Source organism: Musca autumnalis, unplaced genomic scaffold (assembly GCF_047663935.1).
Source record: "Musca autumnalis isolate F117 unplaced genomic scaffold, ASM4766393v1 scaffold_4, whole genome shotgun sequence".
Classification (NCBI taxonomy): domain Eukaryota; kingdom Metazoa; phylum Arthropoda; class Insecta; order Diptera; family Muscidae; genus Musca; species Musca autumnalis.
The window spans coordinates 175,328,528-175,350,316 of record NW_027411977.1 but is presented as its reverse complement, the minus strand read 5'-3'; the positions used below and the strand labels follow the sequence as shown (position 1 = coordinate 175,350,316).

General features: G+C 37.2%; 1 protein-coding gene across 1 annotated transcript in view; it reads left to right on the top strand.

Annotated features, from left to right (window-relative positions):
• Positions 1 to 21,789, top strand: part of Zip71B (Zinc/iron regulated transporter-related protein 71B) — a 66,087-nt gene that overhangs the window by 43,019 nt on the left and 1,279 nt on the right. Inside the window, exons 2-3 of the mRNA XM_073983514.1 lie at positions 10,571 to 10,898; positions 21,397 to 21,729. Of these exons, the coding sequence (XP_073839615.1) occupies positions 10,571 to 10,898; positions 21,397 to 21,729 (661 nt within the window). The remainder of the gene's footprint in view (positions 1 to 10,570; positions 10,899 to 21,396; positions 21,730 to 21,789) is intronic.

Here is a 21,789-nt window from a genome sequence, read left to right as displayed (position 1 = left end):
ATTTCCTCCTCCTACTTGAATTGCTGCAGGAGTACTGCAGCTGTCCAAGTGAATATAGATTTTTAATAATAAAACTGTATTTACAAATTTCAGCCATTTCGTTGGGATATTGAGGCCACAACCTTCAAAATATCGAAAATCGGAGGTAGCCTTCTATGGGGGGCTATGTAAAAACGTTGACCTATACTGATAATTCTCATTTGGAATATTTTATATCCCCATTGAAAACTAATTACCAAATTTCATCCATTTCGTTTTGATAATGCTACTGAAACCTGCAAAACACCGAAAATCAGGTGGTACCGTTTGATGAAGACGACACAACCTTCAAAATACCGAAAATCGGGAGGTAGCCTTCTATAGGGGATATATAAAACGTGGACCTATACTGACAATTCTCTTTTGGAATATTTTATATCCTCATCGAAGACTAAATACCAAATTTCAGACATTTCGTTAAGATAATGTCGCTAAAACCTACAAAATACCAAAAATCGGGAGGTACCGTTCTATGGTGGCTATATCAAAACGTGGATCTATAGTGACAGGTTTTTTGCAGAAAGTTTTGTAGCTCCAAAGAAGACTACATACAAAATTTCAGCCATTTTGGTAAGTGGTTGAAACCTTAAAAAGACCGAAAATATAGATCGCTATGCCCTCTGAAGGGTGTGGAATTGCAGAAGGGTAGAGTTTAAACAGTTACTGAATTATCACCACGCTTTGGGGTACTCCCTGTTTCACTCAACGCGTCTTATTATTCTTATTTCTGAATTCCACACTTATAATAAGAATTATTCCACAAACATCCCAAAAGGAACAAGGGATACTTCTCTCATATCAATGAGTGCATCCCAATTCATATAAAGCTCAATTATATGGGACCTCCTTTTTATCGTTTATGGCTGAAATACTCAGGAAATGTCGCCAACATCACATTAAGGGGTATTTTGCCACCATTGAAATTTTTATGTTTGCCCGGGCTCACGTGCACGGCTGGTGTGCATACAATTGTACCACGGTGGCATCTACACTTATAGCTGATTATCCAACGTCCTCCAGCTTGGCATGGTTGATGGAATTGAAGGCCTTCGATAGGTCAAATCTGTTGGGTCGCAAAGCCTGATTCTGATTCAATTCAGTGGATATGGCGTGTTTTAGTGCTGTGAATTTTGCTGAATGCATGCTGATGTTGGCTAACTTGGAAACTATTTTTCAGAATATTCGCTACTGGCGACAAGAAGAAGGTTCGGCCTGTACGATTACCGTCAGCTGGCATCTTTACATGGCTTCTGGTACAATATGAGTGGCTAAAGACAAATTGAGGACACTTGTTAAATACTCAACTCCGGGTTAATCCGGTTGCGTTAGCATTATCATTGAGATTCATTGTGGGGCCTACGCTTTGGATGATTACACGTTTCGGATGACGTCTGCAACATCGCTCTTCATCTTTGCCTTAAAACTCTCAGGGTGATACATAAGCCAGTTAAAATAACACACGCATTTCTTCGGATCTGCTTTGTCACGCCGTGGAAAACAACAGCCGTTCTATCATCCACTTTTCCCGGATTCCAAAGTGATTTAACAGTTGCCCACAATTTACTTAATCTTTTACCAACGTTGCATTATTTAAGGTGGTCTAGTCACATTTTTCGCTTAAGCTCGGCTACTAGTGTCTTTACTTTAAGAGTAAGTTCCCTAACTCTTTGATCTTCAGGGTTCGTACAACGAAGCTCATTTCGCTCATTAGCTAGTCCCATCGCCTCTGTTCAAAAATGTGGTCCAGTGTCGGGTATTTGACCAGCAGCATGTTGCAAGCGGCTGCAGCTATGATGATTTCTCGAAAAATGCTCGCAGCTATCCGAGGATTTTGAAGGGATTTGCAGCTCTTTGAAGCGGGGGTTGGTAAATTATCTGGACTGTTTCAATGGTTCAAAAAAGTACGGCGGTCAGAGTTTATGAAGTCGAGAGGTCCCTTAAAGGAGACGATGAATGTAACGTGTTCTGAGCCAAGGGATTGCCAGAACACGTCATTTATCTGACCGCCTCCTACAATGGTGTAGTCTGCTGAGCTGTGGCAATATCGTCTTATCCTTGTTCACAGTGCAAAACGTGGATTTATCAATTTGCTCGTCCCGCGGTTTCCTTGTTCTCACTATACCCTCAGGCTTTAGGCTAAAGGTTTTTTACAGCTTTCATGTTCCTCATCGAACTAATGTTTTAGATGAAGTTCGAAAATGGACCACCATACCTGTCCACTCCATAGGGTGCAGTTTACGATCTGTTCGAGGATCCTTTGGAATTTTTACTGAAGCTACTCATAACGGTCCTGTTTACAGCGATATTGTGTTATTCGTGGGCAAGTCCTTGTTTCCTGATATAATGTTCCGAAAGTTGTAAATTATACGGTGACCAACCGAAATGACTGGTGGGCGCGATATCTATCAGAATGACTCCCAAAATAATATACACTTCAAAATAAGATACACTACTTCTGGTACCTCCTCCGTAATGCTTTAAAAAGGGCCACACAATTCTGAAATCCCTAAATAGCCGATTTTCGATTTGTCCATAGGTGAAAGTTTCAATTCTCACCGACTGGTATATCTCTGTCGGCAAAGCTGTCAAGTCTTATGTTGAACATTGAAGTCTCCTAGCACCATGGGCGGTATATACATATACATTAAATAAGCCTACCTCAGTAATCTCATACTTTACTGCTCCCCCATACATTGCATGTATAGGTCACTAGAGTAAAACTCAAGTGAGATAGGTCTGCCACTGGACAGACTGGTGTATCAAGATGGCAAGTCCTTATGTTCCGCTTCTTGTACGATCCTTTCGCAAAATGTTGTAACCACCGCAAATTTGAAAGCTACAGGCCATCACCTGTGAGCTCTTTTTTCTGGATCGCATGATGTTTCTCCGGTTGTTGTTGTTGTTGCTGGGGTGTTTCGTTTTCTGACAACGAAGTTGGAGACACGCTGGGAGATGTTCTGTAGGAATTCACATTTTTGTTTTATAAAAAATTCCTTATAAAGAATTATTCTCTATAGAGATGTTCATTATAGAGAAGTTCGACTGTACTTCATTCTTATAATAAAAATCACTAAGTGCACATCTCCATTCATGTTGTTCGCAAAAAAAAACCTTTTTTGCAATAGTGGATAGTGTGTTGTCTAAATTTTTTGTATTTACGAAATTGGCACAAAAACAACACATGAATGAATTGCAAAATAAACAATGTTACACTTGCGCAGTGATGCGTTACATCTCTATATTACGACACGTAACCATATATTTACATTCATGCTGGGGGCCATACTTAACAGAGAAAACGTATTCGTTTCCCCCGGTATTGATTTCAATAAATGTGCAAATTAATAGTAATTAATCATGTAAATAAAAACAAAACAAAAATGCAATAATGCAGTGGTAATTAGAACGTGATCAGTTTCTATAACTGAATATGTAAATAAATCCATACAATGTAGAATAATCTCTTGTCACAAATGTCAAGATATTTGTATTATTATTTTGAAATGAACATTAATTAAGTAATTAATTCACTGTGTAAACTATAAAACATAATATATTAGTAGCTACATACAAGCTGGTGTCCAGTGCCATTCAATGAACCATTTATTTATGTGTTTAATGTTCTGGGGGAAGATCTTAATGGACACCATTAACACTTTTGTCTGTAGTGAAATAAATGTCTTGATCAAAGAACACGGAGCCGATTTCCCAGTGTTGACTGCCAAGTTTCGATAAATAGAGCAACCTTGGTCCTTGTTGACAGTGCAATAATAGTTATTATATTAATTTGTTAACAACATGTCAAAAAATTAATTAACCAAACACTGATCAGAACACATATGTGAGGAAAAGTCAAAATTTTTTAATATTCCATTTTAAAAACATTTTTGATGCTACATGAAAGATTTTTGGTACGCGGTTTGATAAAAAATTTCCATTCTCAAATCTTTTCGAGACACTAATAGTACGTTTATATCAAACCGGATTTAACAAATCAACTGAGTTTCAAATATCAATTCCTTTGCGTATACGTCAAATAAATCCTCATTAAGAAGGTTAACCCTGCAAAAAGCTATAATATAAACATGGCATAATTTTGGTTATTGCGCGCAAAAGTTATGGCGGTTTCAATTCTAATTATAAGAAAAAAATCGTATAAACACTATATTAATTATATTGGGAAACATTGTTAATTTAACTTTAGTGAAAAAGTTGTAAATTTTCGCGGATATTACGAAAGAATTGGAAAAAATGGTGGCATACAACTTGTTTTAATAAAATTCAATCTGTTTATGCATCTGAAAAATATTTAATATGTACGTAATCTAAACACTGCGAAGATTCAAATGAAACCAAAACGATACAAATCTGTTTATCGGTTTGCATATTACAGCAAAAACAAAAAAACATATTGAGGAAATTTATGTATAACATTTTTGTAAGAGAAAATATTTTTTCAAATTTATTTTGTGAGTTAGTTGAAGAATTTGTTGGAAAAGTAGGTCGGAATTATTCTTCTATTTTAGTTAAATTTCACGCAAAAACTCACATTTTTTATTATGTTCACATCTCGAATACATGCTAACATCTAGGAGAAGATATGGAGAACGTTTAAATAAATTTTGGGTTCCTTTATATGGGGTATAATCTTGAAATAAAACTGTATCGGGTAATATTCATTTTGAAATGCGTGTAAATCGCGAAATCCTCAAAATCACTTGATGCGCATGCGGTTTACCAATACAGGGACTTCTTCCCTATTAATTTGTACACATTTGCCAGGATTTACTTTGGATGCTAAAATGTAGCATCGTCTGCAGTTTAGTGTGCAAAAAACTGTATAACGCTTATAATTTGCACAAAGTGCATATACGTTTTATGCGCATCCAATTTCACTATCAACCATGAAAAAATACCTCGATCTAAACCTATTTCGATAAAATCTATCAAGAACCGTGGATGTAGCATCACAGACTATTTTTGGGATAAATCGGATACAGTTCCCATGTCACTAAATTTTTTAAACCGCTGTTTTCACAAAAACGCGAGTGATGTGTCAGGTTCTTCAGTGAGAAGGAAATGATCCATAGAAAACGCGATTAAAACCTCGATATTTTCAAAAACATTTTTCACATATTTTTCTGTTTTTGTAGTAACCATTTCCGCCGTTCTAGTGGATGGATTTTCACGATCTATGATTTGTATATGATCCGGACCGTCAAAAAAACTAAAATATCTTAGTGCTCTAGCACAATCAAAAGGATATTATAAATGCAGTACCCAAAAAATAGGGTTTTTAAAACAAATATCGCACAAATTTTTGGCCTTTGGTAATAGATTACTGTGATGCTGTATAGACTACTTGTCACTATACACATCAAATTATGCATAATCACGAGTTCTTTAATCCTACTATCGGCATTTTGATATACCCGAATGCATCAAAAATACAAAAAACACCTAAAAGCTGGCTACAAAATGTCGCCATCCATAGTGGAAGCAGTAGAGATTTTGAAAAGTGATACATTAGAAGTGTAGTCTCCATTTTGTATTCTTTCACTTTCACTTTGGTCAGATATCCCTAATTTAAACGGTTTGACTGGTAATCGAATAATAAAGTAAAATAAACTAGTTTGCTTCAACGTGTTTTTACCTATTTTTATTCATTTACGCGGTCATAGCTTCCACACAAATTAACTCTTTTAGCCAAATGTGTGAGCTTTTGTTAAAAAGCACTGCAATTGGTCGAGCTTTAGTCACTGGTATGCTGCAAAAGTTCGCGTATTATAAATGTGCAAACCTTGGCTTTAGCAATATTATTATTTTTTTTTACTTTTCGTCATATACGAGGGCGGTTCGGAAACTTCTTAGCCTATCACTGAAAGAGAATAGTTAGTTTTTTAAAAATATTTTTTTTTCGATATAATCTCCTGAAACTTCAATACACTTAGTCCAACTCTTTTCTAGCAATTCTATCCCTTGATTAAAATAGTTTTCCTCAAGGTCTTCAAAATAGTGGTTTACAATTGTAATTGCATCTTCATTTGAGGTAAAGCGCTTGCCAGCAAGGATTTTTTTTAGATTTGGGAACAAGTAAAAGTCACTGGGAGCTAAATCAGGAGAATAAGGTGGGTGGTCAAGCAACTCGTTGATTTTAGCCATTGTTAAAACACTCTTGTGCGCTGGTTCGTTGTCTTGATGAAAAATTATGTTTTTGTGTTGTAAGCCGGGACGTTTTTCTCGAATTTGTACATTTAATTGATCCAAAAGGTTGCAATAGTACTCTGAATTTATTGTTTTACCCTTTTGCAGATAGTCAATCAATAAAATACCTTTGAAGTCCCAAAAAACCGTTGCCATAACCTTACCAGCCGATTGAATTGTTTTTGTCTTCTTTGGGGCACTTCTTCCAGCTTCAGTACATTGTTTGGATTGTTTTTTTGTCTCTGGAGTATAGTGGTGGATCCATGTCTCATCAACAGTTATGAAACGACGCTTAAAATCCATTTTATTTCGCTTAAAACTATCCAAACAAGCTTGAGAAATGTTCATTCTTATGCGTTTTTTGATCGAATGTTAACAAATGCGGCACCCATCTTGCAGAAAGCTTTTTCATCTGTAGTTCTTCGTGCAAAATTAAATGGACTCGATCATTTGAGATGCCCATGATATTAGTAATTTCACGCACTTTTATTCGTCGATCATTTAATACCATATCATGCACTTTGGCTACAATTTCTGTTGTTGTTGCTGTTTTTGGACGTCCACTACGTGTTTCATCTTCAATGCTTGTACGACCACGTTTAAATTCAGCAACCAAATTTTTTACTGGTGCATATGAGGGAGCACTTTCACCTAACACATTCACCATATCATTATGAATTTCTTGTCCCGATAAACCTTTTTTATGTAAATATTCAATGACAGCACGCATTTCTAATTTTTCCATTGTAAAAAAATTGCGGATGCGTCTTTTTTGAACACCTGTTTCTATATGAAGGAGTTGCCAGATCGAAACAAAATTTAACATGTGTTCATAACAGAGATGGGAGTTTCCAAAACACTTAACTTTTTTCTGTTTATACCGCGCTTTTTGTGCTAGGTTAAGAAGTTTCCGAACTGCCCTCGTATGCAATAGAGTGACCCAAAAAACGACCAAAGACGCATTTTCACCAAAATTCTCTAAAAGGCACAATTATGGTCCGATCGAAAAAAAACTTTCATTGTTGTGGCTAAAAACCGATTTACACAAAAATTTTTGAAAATCAGATCGATTTTGGATATCAAAATCCGTTTCCTATTTTCAAAATTATTTTCATCGAGCGGACATTATTGTGCCATTTAGAGGATTTTGGTGAAAATGCGTCTTTGGTCCCATACAAATTACTATGGAAACAAAGATCACTAGGTTGGCACGGGTAAACGTTAACCGATCGTCATAAAATTTCATATATAAAGTTTTTGGATCAAATTTTTTTGGTGACCCTAATGTACATACATTTATACCACCATATATAAAAGGTATAAATAAATTTGTCATTCCGTTTGTAACACATCGATATGTTCGTTCGAGATCTTTTGGTACTCAGACTTCGTTGGGGGTATAAAACTTTCCGCTCGAAATTTAGACTCCATAGACGGTGCCTACCAATTTTGGTATTTCGAAAGTTTTAGCCTCAATATCCCACCGAAATGGCTGAAATTTGTTGTTTGGTCTTCGTTGGGAGTGTACAACTTTCCCCCTGAAATTTGTTGGTATAGGTCCACGTCTTCATATAGCCCCAAGGTTTTAGCCTCATTATCCCACCAAAATGACTAAAATTTAGTATTTAGTCTTCGTGAGGGTAATAAACAATCCACCTGAAATTTTTTGGTGTAAGTTCACGTCTCCATATAGCTCCCATAGAACGGTACCACGCGATTTCCGTTATTTTGAAGGTTGTGGACTCAATATTCCACCGAAATGGCTGAAATTTGCTATTTAGTCTTCGTTGAGTGTAAAAACCTTTCCGACTGAAATTCGTCGGTATAGGTCCATGTTTCGGTATAACCCCCATAGAACGGTACCTCCCGATTTTCGTAATTCTGAAGGTTCTGACGTCAAAATCCTGTCGAAATGACTGAAATTTGTTATTTAGTCTTTCATGGGGTTATAAAATATTCCAGAAGAGAAATATCAGTATAGGTACACGTCTTCCTATATCCCCCATTGAAGCGTATCTCTTGATTTTCGGTATGTTTCGGTATGTAATTTGGTATTTAGTCTTCTTTGAGTCTAAAAGCTTTCCGCTAGAAATTTGTTCGTATATATCGACGTTTTGTTGTAGCCCCCATAGAACTTTACCTCCCGAATTTCGGCATTTTGAACGTTAGCCACATTGTTTTACCGAAATTGCTGAAATTTCGTATTTAGTCTTCTTCATAAACGAAAGGAAACTAATTGTTCCATTTTACTTCAATACAACTCGTGGTGGAGGGTAAAACAAGTTCGGCCCGGCCAAACTCAACGCCGTTCTTACTTGTTCTTTCCTGGTGACGTCCAGGTGCACTTATGAATGTAGAGATACTTACCATGTTTTTGCGGCTGCGAAGTCTATCAGCCTCATTCCATTGTCAGATGTTTCATTATGAAGACTAAGTTTCCCGACGTTTGGGCCGAAGATATTCTTCTTTCCAATTTTGGCATTAAAATCGCCTAGAACAATTTTAATGACATGGGCCGTCTTTGTTCTGCTCGTCCTTCTTCAGTGGTTTTGAATTTAGCTTTTGTCTGTATTTTTTTTTTTTATATTATGTTGCTTTTTGAATGGTTGGGTTACTAGCCCAACGCCCAACCCAAGTTTTTAACGTTCTTATGGGTGAACGTGCGGCACATGTTAGCTCACTACCTTTAACGGGTGTTGAAGGCAGCTCCCCAGGTGAAACGACGGGAAGGTCAGTGCCCACTTGAGATAAAAGATAGGCCAAGTAAGTCCTGGGCTATGCCATGTTAATGCCGGTCACGGCCGTTGTTCAGTATCTTACATCCCCTACGTCACCCATATACAGACATATCACGGTGCTCTTGAAATAATTTTAAATGGAAGGTGCTTACACCTGGGAAGTTTTTGCGGATTCTGAAACTACAATGTTCATAGATGAGAAAAATCAAAGAACAAAAAAATCGCCGGAGCGCTTTTTAAATAAATCGCGATTTAAATTAACATTTTTAGAGGTTGTTTAGATTTTCACGATTTTGCTCAGAAACCGCAAGTTCTACCAAAATGGGACTAAAGCTATGAAAATTCTCTACAAGATCGATCTTTATGATAATTTCGTAGGTTTTACCATTTTTGAGATATAGAAGTTCAAATTGGGACAATGCATTGACTGTATCGCCCCCTTATAAAACAATGTCATGAAGCGTGCGCCATAACTAACATTTGATGAAAACCGCTTACACAGGGGTAGGTTTTGTGAATTCTGAAACAGCAATGTTCATAGATGAGAAAAATCCAAAAACAAGAAAAAATCGCTGTAGGGATTTTTAAATAAATCGCGGTCAAAATTCACATTTTTAGGTGTTTTTTAGGTTTTCACGATTTTGCTTGGTAACCGCAAGTCCAAACGAAATGGAGCTAAAGAAAATGTTGTAGCTGTGAAAATTCTCTAGATGATTGATCTTTAACATTTTTTCCCAGCCTGTACCATTTTTGAGATAAAGAAGCTCAGTTTACAGTTTTAGGTTTTTTTGTTAGGCTTTCGCGATTTTGCTTGAATACGGTAAGTTTTATCGAGATGGGACCTGAGAAAATCTTAAAACTGTGAAAATTCTCTACAAGACTGGCTTAAATAACTTATCCTAAGTTGTACCATTTTTTTAGATATATAAGTTTAAGTTGGGAATTTGCAGTCATGACATTGTTTTATAAGGGGGCGATACAGAATTGAATTGAATTCGAATTGTCCCAATTTAAACTTCTATATCTCAAAAACGGTAAAACCGGCGAGAATACTATAAAGGTCATTCTTGTAGAGAATTTTCATAGCTACAACATTTACTTTAGTCCCGTTTTGGTAGAACTTGCGGTTTCTGAGCAAAATCGTGAAAATCTAAACAACCTCTAAAAATGTCAATTTAAATCGCGATTTATTTAAAAAGCGCTCCGGCGATTTTTTTTGTTCTTTGATTTTTCTCATCTATGAACATCGTAGTTTCAGAATCCGCAAAAATTTCCAAGGTCTAAGCACCTTCCATTTAAAATTGTTTCAAGAGCACCGTGATATATTACAGACATATTGCAATATAAAATTTGAGCTATATTTGCCGATAAATTCCTTCCCTATTGCTAAAAAAAACTCTAAAAAGATTTCATTCTCAGCCTTGTATGAACACAAATAATAATATGGCGAATACATTTTTGCATCACTCATACGCTCAAATGTACACTAAGATTTGTATTATATGTAGTTTTACTAAATCTTGTTTATCTCAGCAATATTACGTCATAAATTTAATGTTTTTTCCTTTATCACATCCTTCTCATTACAGGGTCTAGAACATTTAATGTATAACTTGGGTTTAGGACATCTGGAATTCGAGCCATCGCATACCATTGATGAACATAAAGCAAAATCTGCTGCTAACAATAATGTCAATGAAGATGCCATCAAGTCCTACATGGATTCGCAAACTAAAAAATTGGGTTCTGATAATGATGACGTACAGGGTAGCAAAGTTAAAACACAAAAAGCAGATAAATCACACGAGTACCAACATGATGATCAGGATGGCCAATCACACCAATCACTTGACACTCCTATCATAGTTGAATTTAAAGAGATGCACGATCCCAAACATAGACATCCACGTGAAAATGGTAAGTAAATTCAAGTTCAAACATATAAATACAATGTATATGTATGCTGAGGAAAGTTAATATTTAACAATCTATAAATTATCATTATATTCACAATATAAAATGTCAAAACAAAAAGATAAAAAACATTAGAAATAAAACACAGATCTTATTTTTTTTCTTGGGAAGTTCAATGCCAAGAAAGCGCGAAATACTACTCGTACACACATACATATGTACAAGATAAGACCAACTCTTGTCTATTTTCTTGTGCAATTTTTTGTAAAAAAAAACTCTGCACACCTTGATTTAATGTTGTCATTATGTTTGCAAATTTTCTCAACATTATGTAGAGGCCATGCCTTTCTATTATATGACGTTAGCGTTAGAAGTGTTTGTAAACACTTTTTATCTTTTAAACAATTTGGTCCCTCGTTTTAATGTCTTAACTATATACTTAATACATTTCCAAAGAAACAAATTCATATATTTCTATAATAAACATCGCAATTAAAATTACCTTAACATAAACCTTTTCATTATTTTAAAACAAATCTCTAAACAAAGATAAAATACTCGCCTGTATCATCATCAACAATCAAAATAAATTTCAAGATCATGGGCTTAGGAATACGCATTTGAACTGCAACAATAAACGTTCATTTTAATCTAAATATTTTTGAAAAGAAAGTAAATATTTTCTAGATAACGAACTATGAAAGATTTTATATTTAGTAGAAACTGTCATAAATATATCAAAACATTTTGTACACAAAAACCAGTAAAATTTTTCAAAATCTAAATAAAAATGGCAAAAGCTGTTTTGTAGTAATTTATTTACACTTTCATTTAAATACATGACATAACAAATTAGTGAGTGCAAACATTGTTTTGGGATTACAAAACGGCTATGTTGTTGTTGTAACAGTATATGATATTTTTGTACGTTCGTTTTTCTGCTTAAGCTGTGGATGTGGCTGGTTCTATGTGTTGTAGCCATATTGGAGTTAGTAGGTTTAGAGTTAGTTGAGTAAGAAGGTGGATCAAAATCCGTGGTTTTTCCATCTTCCAATAGTTACATATATGAAATATAATACCGATTCCATTTGTTAGAGACCCAGAGTTCTTAACTTATAACATAGATTATTCATTCGTTCAATATCAGTAAAGCGATTCTCTAACTCATTTTTTGAGTTACCGGCAAAAATCGGTTAAATTAAAATTCTTATAACTTCAATAATTAACGATATTTTTCTGTAAATTAGCGACGAAAAAAGTAGTCGTAAAGTTCTACCGATAAAAAGAGTGATGCCAACTTTTATTGATATTTTTCATTAATAATTTTGCGTTTTAATTTTTAGTGATAAATGTACATAGATATTTCCCGTAGCCAAAAACCCGAAAATTCCTTACCCAAAACCCTATGAAGATCCCTCCTGAAATGCATCGATGGTTCAGATCAAACTTTCAGATTTTTTTAGGTCTTCAGGATTTAGCTTGAAAACTGCAAATCCTTTCGAAATGGGACTAAAGAATATGTTGTAGCTGTGAAAATTCTCTACAAGATTGGCTTTCTTAATTTTTGAGATATACAAGTTTAAGTTGGGAAATTGCAGTCATGACATTATTTTATAAAGAGGCGATACATTCAATCCATTGTCCTAATTTGAACTTCGATATCTCAATAACGGTAAAAACTACAAAGATATTGTAAAGGACAATCTGGTAGAGAATTTTCATAGCTACAACATATTCTTTAGTCCCATTTCGAAAGGATTTGCAGTTTTCAAGCTAAATCCTGAAGACCTAAAAAAATCTGAAAGTTTGATCTGAACCATCGTCCCATTTCGATAGGACTTGCGATTTCCAAGCAAAATCGTGAAAACCTAAAAACCCTTAAAACTGTCAACATGAATCGCGATTTATTTAAAACCGCTCCGGCGATTTTTTTGTTTTTTGATTTTTCTCATCTATGAACATTGTAGTTTCAGAATCCGCAAAAACACCCCAGGGGTAAGCACCTTCCAATTAAATTGGGTTCAAGAGCACCGTGGATTCCAATATTCTGTAGGTACACAAATTATGTACAAATCGAAACAACGTTTTCTACGAGTAAGGTATCTCTTTACCAAAAATTGTCATTATAGGTCCACATCTTGATATAGACCCAATATAACGGTACCTCCCATTTAAAGGTTTTTAAGGTTTCTCGTCATATTTTTGAACTAAATTGACTGAAAATTGATATTTTAACGTTTTAATATAGCCCCCACATAATGGTACCACCGTTTTAAGGTTATAAATTAAAACACATATGATTTTTTAACTTTGCACAATAAAAGATCTTCATTTGATAAGCATCTCCTCCAAATATCAAAGCTCTATCTTCATCCGTTTAAAAGATATAGTTTATTGACACAAAAAAAACCATTTTGGACGCACTGTGCGGTGTAAGGGATCTTTTTTAGGATAGGAGATCACTACCTAATATATAAATATATATATATATATATATATATATATATATATATATATATATATATATATATATCGCGCGTCCCAGAGATATATTGTGGAACAGTCAATTCACCTCATTGGCTTGTGACAATCCCTCCTACTTTTTTAATCGGGCTTGGGACCGACATTGGCTGGTTTGCTGTGATTTTGACATATACATTCATATATTTATTTTTCTAAGTTCATATCCACATTAGGCAATTTTTCTTTCGGTAATTGTCAGTTTGTCGATGAGATGCCTCACCTCTCTCTCCATAAAACTGACAATTGCCGCAAGAAAATTTTTCTAATATAGATATGGACTAAATGCCAGTACATTTTCATTGATTTGGAAATGCAATCGTAAATACGATTTGAATTTTCGCAAATCCCTATTTTTTAATAAAATACACTGATAGTGTTTAATTTCTATTATTTTCAATTTCACATTTTTATTATCCGGAATTTTGAAATTTCAATTACGATTCGTGTTATCGTTGAATTGTTTTGCTTTAAAAAGTTACCCAACCCACAGAGATTATGATAGTTTAATACAATTGTGTCTATTGTCCAGTGAAAGATTTAACAATAGCAACCACTGTTTCCTTCCTTTCACGAGTACGATCGAGGTAATTTGTTTTCTTCGATCGAACAAAACAATAATTTACATGTCAAACATCTATTTAACGGTATATGATAATTAGAGGGCAACAAAAAAAAAATAGGCAAAACCCCAGGCGAATATGATTGATAAAAATATTATGCATGCACATGACAACAAATTATGCCGACTTTATGGAAGAATTCAAGTACAAGTTCAATTACGATTTAGTAGAAGTCTTAGCAGCTGTACCATCCAAACAAACATTGTAAACACATCATATGTTGTATTTTTATTTCAGTTTTATTCCAATTATACATTGTTGCGACAAATTCTGAAACTAAGCGCATATTTTCAAAGAGTTTGTTAATTAAAATGCGGTTGCTATTACACCTTGATTTGTGATTGAACATGTCCTTGATTTCGACGTAGTATAGAATTAAATGAACTTAAAATGTTGAGATATCACCCCGCCTTGGAGAACTTCCTGTTTCACTCTACGGATCTTAGACTTTTTATTTCTGAATTCCACAAACGACTGGCGTCCACACATATATGTAGTTGAGTTATCTAATATTAAATCTTCTCTATCTCGAATAGCAATCTTCTCTATCTCAAATTCCTTGAGTATCCCGTTCACCACCATAAGCCACTGCAACGGAGATGAGACTTCCCCCTGTAGGGTGCTTCTTGTAGCTGACTTCCTCACGTAGCTTCCTCCAATGTTTGATTAGTCTGCTTTCCAGCATTCAATCAATCCAATTGGTTAGAATAGAGGGGACACTCAGTAGCTCTAAAGCCGAATCGATAAATTCGAGCTTCACATCTTTGGACGCTTATTCTATGTCTAGAAAGGCGACCAAGATGTGATTCGAGTCATCCATACTCTTTTCTATATAACCCCCAACCTCGTGTAACGCTGTTTCTTTTGAATTGCCCTAGACATAAGTACATTGTGAGTTGCTTATGAAGTCACGATTATTCTTAAGTCAAGCAACTTTTCTTTTGTTTAAAGTAGCAAAGAGGAAAGACTATTCGATCCATAGTCCTTCTGTAACGAGTGACTTGTCTTGCGAATATGTGTCACTGTTACCTCTCTCCAAAGTACCGGTACCTTTAGTATGGTGATCAAGACAGGCGGTACAATCTGAGGCCTCACCGGAATGACACCATCCGGTCCAGGAGATTTATAGGTTTGAAAAGCATTGATCGCCCAAGAATTCCTTGAATTACTAATTGACCTCTCAACAAAGACCCTCATGTCGGGTTGTATGTCCTATTCGTAGGATAAGAATTTACATCCTTGCTTCCCGGAAAGTCGGTTGTTGCCAGTAGGTCTAGAGTCTCTATAGCGGAGTTTTTTCATATACCATCACTTCGTTTGATGTTCCCAATAGGTTTTGGATCCTTTGATCACCTTGCGAAATCTTGCCACCTACATTAACTAACTCAATTGCCTCGCTGAAGTTTATCCAAGAATTCCTATTAGCTTTCCTGATCTCACTTTCATACCTTTTTTAACTATCCCAGTGTAGGTCCCAATCCTTACTCAGTTTATCGCTTTACTGCTAGCCTTGTTATATGACCTCCTGCGGACCTTCCTTAGGTTAGTCAGTTCTTTATTCCACCAAACTGGTACAGCTTTGCCACTTGGATATGGCAAGACTTCTCATAGCATTCCCGGAGAACATTTGTGAGATCTTCAACTTTTCTATCAACGTGTCTCGCTGTGAGAAGTTCTGGAATTATGTCCACTCTTGCAGAAGTTGGAAGTTGAATTCCTCCCAGTTGGCCCTTCAAGGGTTCCTATTAGCCGATTGCCTTTTACAACTACATGTGACTTGGAAGTGTATCGCCTTGTGATCCGAAAAGGAGCACATATCCTCCATATTTTTAAGAGTGAGATCTATCACCTCCTCTTTTACCCTATTCTGGAAGGTGACCGTATTTCCACTATAGTGTACAATAGGGATTATTAGTTAACATAAAATCGAATATGGGCTAACCTCTCACATTGGTGTCACTGCTTCCCCAGTGGAAGTGATGAGCATTTGCATCACAGCCCATTATCAACAAACTGCACTGTAATGGTAGAGTTTAATAAGATTTTGGGCCTGTTTCACTAAGACGATTCGAATTCAAATTCGTTCGAACTACTACCAAACTTCGAACGAATTTGAATTCGAATCGTCTTAGAGAAACAGGCCATTAGACTTTTCTTAGCTACAGTACATGATCTTACCTTCTTCCCACTAAAAGTGTAGAATAGAGAGTATCGTTAATCGCTTAGTCCAGAAACCTTATTTTGTGTACAAATCAGTCCTGGTAAGGAGAGGAGAAGTTAGGCAGCCGCCGCTTTACAGTGATGCAAATTTTCTTTGCGCCACGCAAAGACCGTCCTTCACCCTCCGAAAGAGTTGCTCCCTGATCACCTGGGTTGGTGCCAAAGCGATGTCTACTTCAGTCCTGGTAAGATAGAGGAGAAGTTAAGCAGTAGTCGCTTTGCAGTGATGCGCTACGCAAGGACCATGCTGCTTACGTTATTCACTGTGACTACGGGATGCGGAACCGAAGCCACCCCAACCGGAAATACAGCCCTCCTTTACAGTTCTTAATGTATATCGCGCTCTTGCTGTCCATTGTGAACTTCATAACGGTACTAACGGGTGATTTTTACCCCGGCTTAACTTTGCATCCCTGCCTAGGTTGAATTACTTTAACTGTCTGCGGAGCGTCAACTTTCACAAGCGGAACTGCTACACTAGCTGAGGCCTTGTGTGGTTACTTCGTCGACCCCTGCGACTTCGGAGCGGGCCTTACCACTCTTCATGTTTGGTAGAGTGATCAATCTCTTCATCCGCAGCCTCATCCGTCAAGGCGTCCTGCCTGGGAAGGATTGGACTATCGGAAGCGACTGACGTTCTATCTCACGAAATAGTTGCACCCTGATCACCTGGGTTGGTACCAAAGCGATGTCTATTTCAGTCCTGGTAAGGAAGAAGAGAAGTTAGGCAGCCGCCGTTTTGCAGTGATACACGCAAAGACCGTGTCTACGTTCTTCACTGTGACTGCGGGATGCGTAACCGGTGTCACCCCAACTCGAAATACAGCTCTCTATCATGTACTTCATAACGGTACAAACGGTCTAGTTGTGTCCGGGCTACCTTTACAGGCCTTCCCATCTTGAACTTCCTTAACTGTCTGGCGAGCGACCAATTTCACAAGCGGAACTGGCTTGTGGGCAAGGCCTCAGCTTGTGTGGCTGCTTCGTCTTCCCCTCCGACTTCGGAGCGACCTTACTACTATTCATGATTCGGGATGTGGGAGAGTGATTCATCTCCGTAAAGATTTTTTGAATGGGAGAACTGAGGACCGTCACTTGCCTACTAAGGTATCAATGAGACTACGTTCTATTACAGTCGGTACCCTGACCCCAAAGCTTCGTTTATCACCCCGGCGTTATGGAGATCTCTTTTTAGATAGGATATCACTACCTGATATATGTATGTTACTCGTCCCAAAGGGGTATTGATCCCTCCTCCTTTCTCAACCGGTCTTGGGAAAGGCTTTGGCGGAGTGCTCTATAAGTTGCCGGTTAAAATAACACGCGTTCAAATGCTGAAGAACATATCAGATCTTTTAAGACCCCATTTGAATAAATCCAAAAGATCTCTGACTTTGCAAAAGCACTGTCTCCAGAGCATTAAACAAATCAATATGTTCGCGCTTTGCTTTAAGCCATTTTCAGCAAAACCCCTTATTTAATTATTAAATTTTTACAGCTAACAAATAGATTTGAAATCCCTCCAAATATGTAATCATAGCCACAATGAATGTTTTTTTCCGGACTTTTGTTTTTCTCCTCCTGTAGATGGGTATTTACATTGCGTGCCACTAATTAAAATGTTATTTGACAATTGTTTATAGCCGCTAATTAGACTATATATCAACCAAAATATTTATATAAGTAGTATCTACATACATACATACTTATATGCAAATTCTGAAAACATACAGACGTGAATTGAACAACAATAACTCGCAATTCAATTGATGAAATGCTGTAATTGATGATGAAAAGGTATTCAGCAGCTAGAAGACAGAGAACGCCAAATGCAACAACGATGATAATGGATGTAAGTGACGCCGATTGACAAGAGTCAAGGCGACAGACAGACACATATGCAAAATACACGGAAGCAGTGATGACACTTATTGACAGCTTAGTTTTTTGTTTTGTTTCAAATGCCGTTAAGAAATGTGGCGCCCAATTAAAATAAGGGCATTTTCAGAATGCTTTACAAGTTGCCCTCCGGATTGGAGGCCTGTCACAATTCGCAACATTTCATTTGCATTAATCTCATGGCAGATTCTTCTCAATAAATCACAGACTTGAATTGTAAATTTTCTTGACAGAACGAAAGAGAGAACGAATGCATGAGAGTATTTGATCTTAATTTTTTACAACAACAATAGCAATAATTGTGGCGGCAGTAACGGCGAAATAATAAATTTCAAAAGTGTACAGATCGTCGTCCAGCCTTTGGATAAACAATGCGTAAATTAAAATTATTTTCACGTAATAAAATGTGGTTTTCGCACTAACGTTTTCTTGACACGCGAGTTAAAAAGAGAAGAAGAACATTTAAGTACGAGTATGTAGATTTTAGTTTCGCGAATATTTGTATTTAGGTCTTCATTTGCGGTATAAATTAATGTATGTATATATATACATATGTATATCTCACACAAATTCCCAAAGGGACTGTAGGAGACTTATGTATATTAATTCGCGCCTAGTGTCTTTGTGTTTCACTCCAGATTTTGAAGACCGAAAGAGAAAAAACAAGCAACAAACAAACATAGTATACCCTCCACTATATATTATTTTGAAACCAGATTTCGGCAATTTCGGTTGCCGTTAAAAATAACGAAAATTGGGAGCTACAGTTGCCATACAGGACTGGATAAATTCAGCCTAAGGTTGACAGGACAGAAAGTACGGAAGGGTACTGACTAGGGGTGCCCAGTCTAGATGTTGTTAAAGGGGAAGCAAAGAGCAAAGTAAGCATATTCTATCCCTTCTGGAAAGTAGCCGTGAGACTCAGTCAGTTTAGTGCTTCTGCTGATATCAAATTCGTTCCGGCAACTCTAGTATACAGCTATGCCCGCCCACATACGTTAACGGATGTACAACGACAACACAACATCTCTTCATTCTCTTCTGCCCTTGTTTAGCAAAGGCAAGACACTCTCAGAGAGGCTAATGCCTAAAATATGTGAGCAGCAATGCTGTAGTAACAGAAACTTCTGTACCAAATTTTAAAGATCTAGCTTAAATATTACGAGCTAAGGATTCTATGCTGATCAAGAATATATACACTTTATAGGGTATCCGTAGAATATTTTGATGTGTTACAAACGGAATGACAAAGTTAATTATGGTGGAGAGTATAAAAAGGGCAGAAGGACTGTTCATCGGTCTTAGCCGATACAACAACCCCTCCGAAGCAGGGCGCTTTGGACAAAAGTTTTTGGTCGAAAAGACTCTCATCGCCTGAACTAGCTCTGCGACTCGGTTGGCTAATGGGAAGAGGACTTCTCGCAGGTACATCGACAGGGAACCCTCGTCCATCTCGATGAGAGCATGCAAATTAATTAGGATCAATCTCATGGTCTCATGGTGGTGAGCATTTGAAACGAAACTGATATAATAAGTTTTTTAGAAGATGCCGATCTGAGCTCAACGCCCAAGTCGACCCCTATAGCCCCTCTCTTGACTTCAACACCCTCTTCAAAGGGAGGTTGTGCCACTCCACAGACAGAACACCTCTCAAAGTCGAAGGAGTTGAAGGAAAAAGAGATGAATGATAAAACAGGGATCCGGAACTGGCACCGGCCTCTGTACCTGGGCATGTGGCCCCTATGAAAACCGAGCCTTCTTTATCGAAAAACATGGTGAAAAAAGTTAGGTAGACGGAGGAACCAAGATACCCAACCCGAGCCAGGACTCCAAACATTCTACCTCCTCTGCCTGCTACCAAAAGAATGAGAGAAGGTAAGACATCATAGCCTTAGATGTCAGATGTACTGGAAGAACCTTTGTATCCTCATGTAGATGGTCCACTGAAGACATGAGGGGCACCCTGTAAATTCTCAGGCCGGCATTATGACAGATTTGAATATTAATATTATATTCGCGGACCACACTAGTGCCGCATAGCTTACCACAACTTTTTTAACTACACCCCAAGTGCTGCCGGCTAGGGACTTGAGGACCTTCTATCTACACCTCAGTTTGCAGCAGATAGCTTCGGCATGCGTGGACGAACTTGAGGTACTTAGTCATGGGAATTCTACTGCCATCGACCATGACATAGAATAGTAGATATAGTTGCGACTATTTCCATATTCGTCTCGTGGAAAAAGGTGGTATGAGCAGTCAAATAGAAGTTCAGCCTTTCACAAATCACATAAGGGAAGGGACCTGTCTCCAGGATCGTACTTTCATCTGCATACAGAAGGGGTAGATGTTAAACAGTTCTGGAGATATTACCCCACCTTGGGGAACTTTATTTCTTGTTCCCGAAATCCACGTGCGACTGGCGTCCGACTGGAGGGTAGTCTGTTCGATGTCCTCAAAAAGCGTGGAGTACTTGACAGTGTTCAGTAGCGGGACCTCCCTACCCATTTTCCAGACTTCGGGACAGGTTGATAACTTTAGTGAGATACTCGACTCCAGGCTCATCTAGCTGTTTCAGCATTACCATGGAGATTCCATCAGGGCCAAACGCTTTGGATGATTTAGCGTTCCTGATGACATTCGCAGCATCATTCATTGTAGGACTCTTCACTTCGCACTATCATTCCCACTGTCGATTAAAATAACTTGCGATTTTTCTTCGTCAACACAATAGATGGCCTTGGCGAACTCTGGGAAGGTTGCCGAAGGAGATCCCCTGTAGAAGGGTATTGTCAGCATGGGTGCATCCGTTCCCTATGGACCCAGCACGATCGGTAGCGTACTATAGGGCCTATATCAAAACGTGGATATATGCCGACATACGTATTTCCGAGGAAGTTTTGTAGCCCTAACGAAGATTCAAATTCCATCTTTTTTCTATTTCTTTCCAACCTACCCTACCTTGTAGATTATTGTACCATGCATACAACATTACCCTGACCAAAATTTGATGGCTCTTTCGATATTAATACAGTTGATTGATAATGTATGCCAATCACATCGTTCCAGACATCCACCTATTGTTTACCACCACCACCCACTACAATGCGAATGCGCATAGTCATAACGTCATTATTGTCATAAATGTTTGCTCCTTACTTAGTCATAGACCTCTTATTCATTATGCATACATATTTACAATTTTAATTATTTATTTATTTTCATTTGTCCATTTGCAGATGCCACTTTTGATAGTTCGTCATTACCCGCCGCCAATGTCTGTTTGTCACCAAAATCTCTGCTGCGTTTAGTTGTCGATCATGATGATATGCATAAACGTAAACTACAACTGTACAAAACCTATTCATCATCTTCGGAAAAGGTTGAAACCATCAGTCATCAGGATCATAATCTTGAGGAGGAATTTAATCATTACGTTAATTATGTCAAATTAACACCATTGACATTTATGAAGTTGTGTCCAGCCCTATTGGCTCAAATTGACCAACAGGTCTGCGTGCAACCAGCACCACTAAGACATATGGAAGACACTAATGAAATGATATGGAACGGTGAGTTGATCATTTTGATTACTGTTATTTCAAAATTAAAACCCAATTGTTTTCCACATT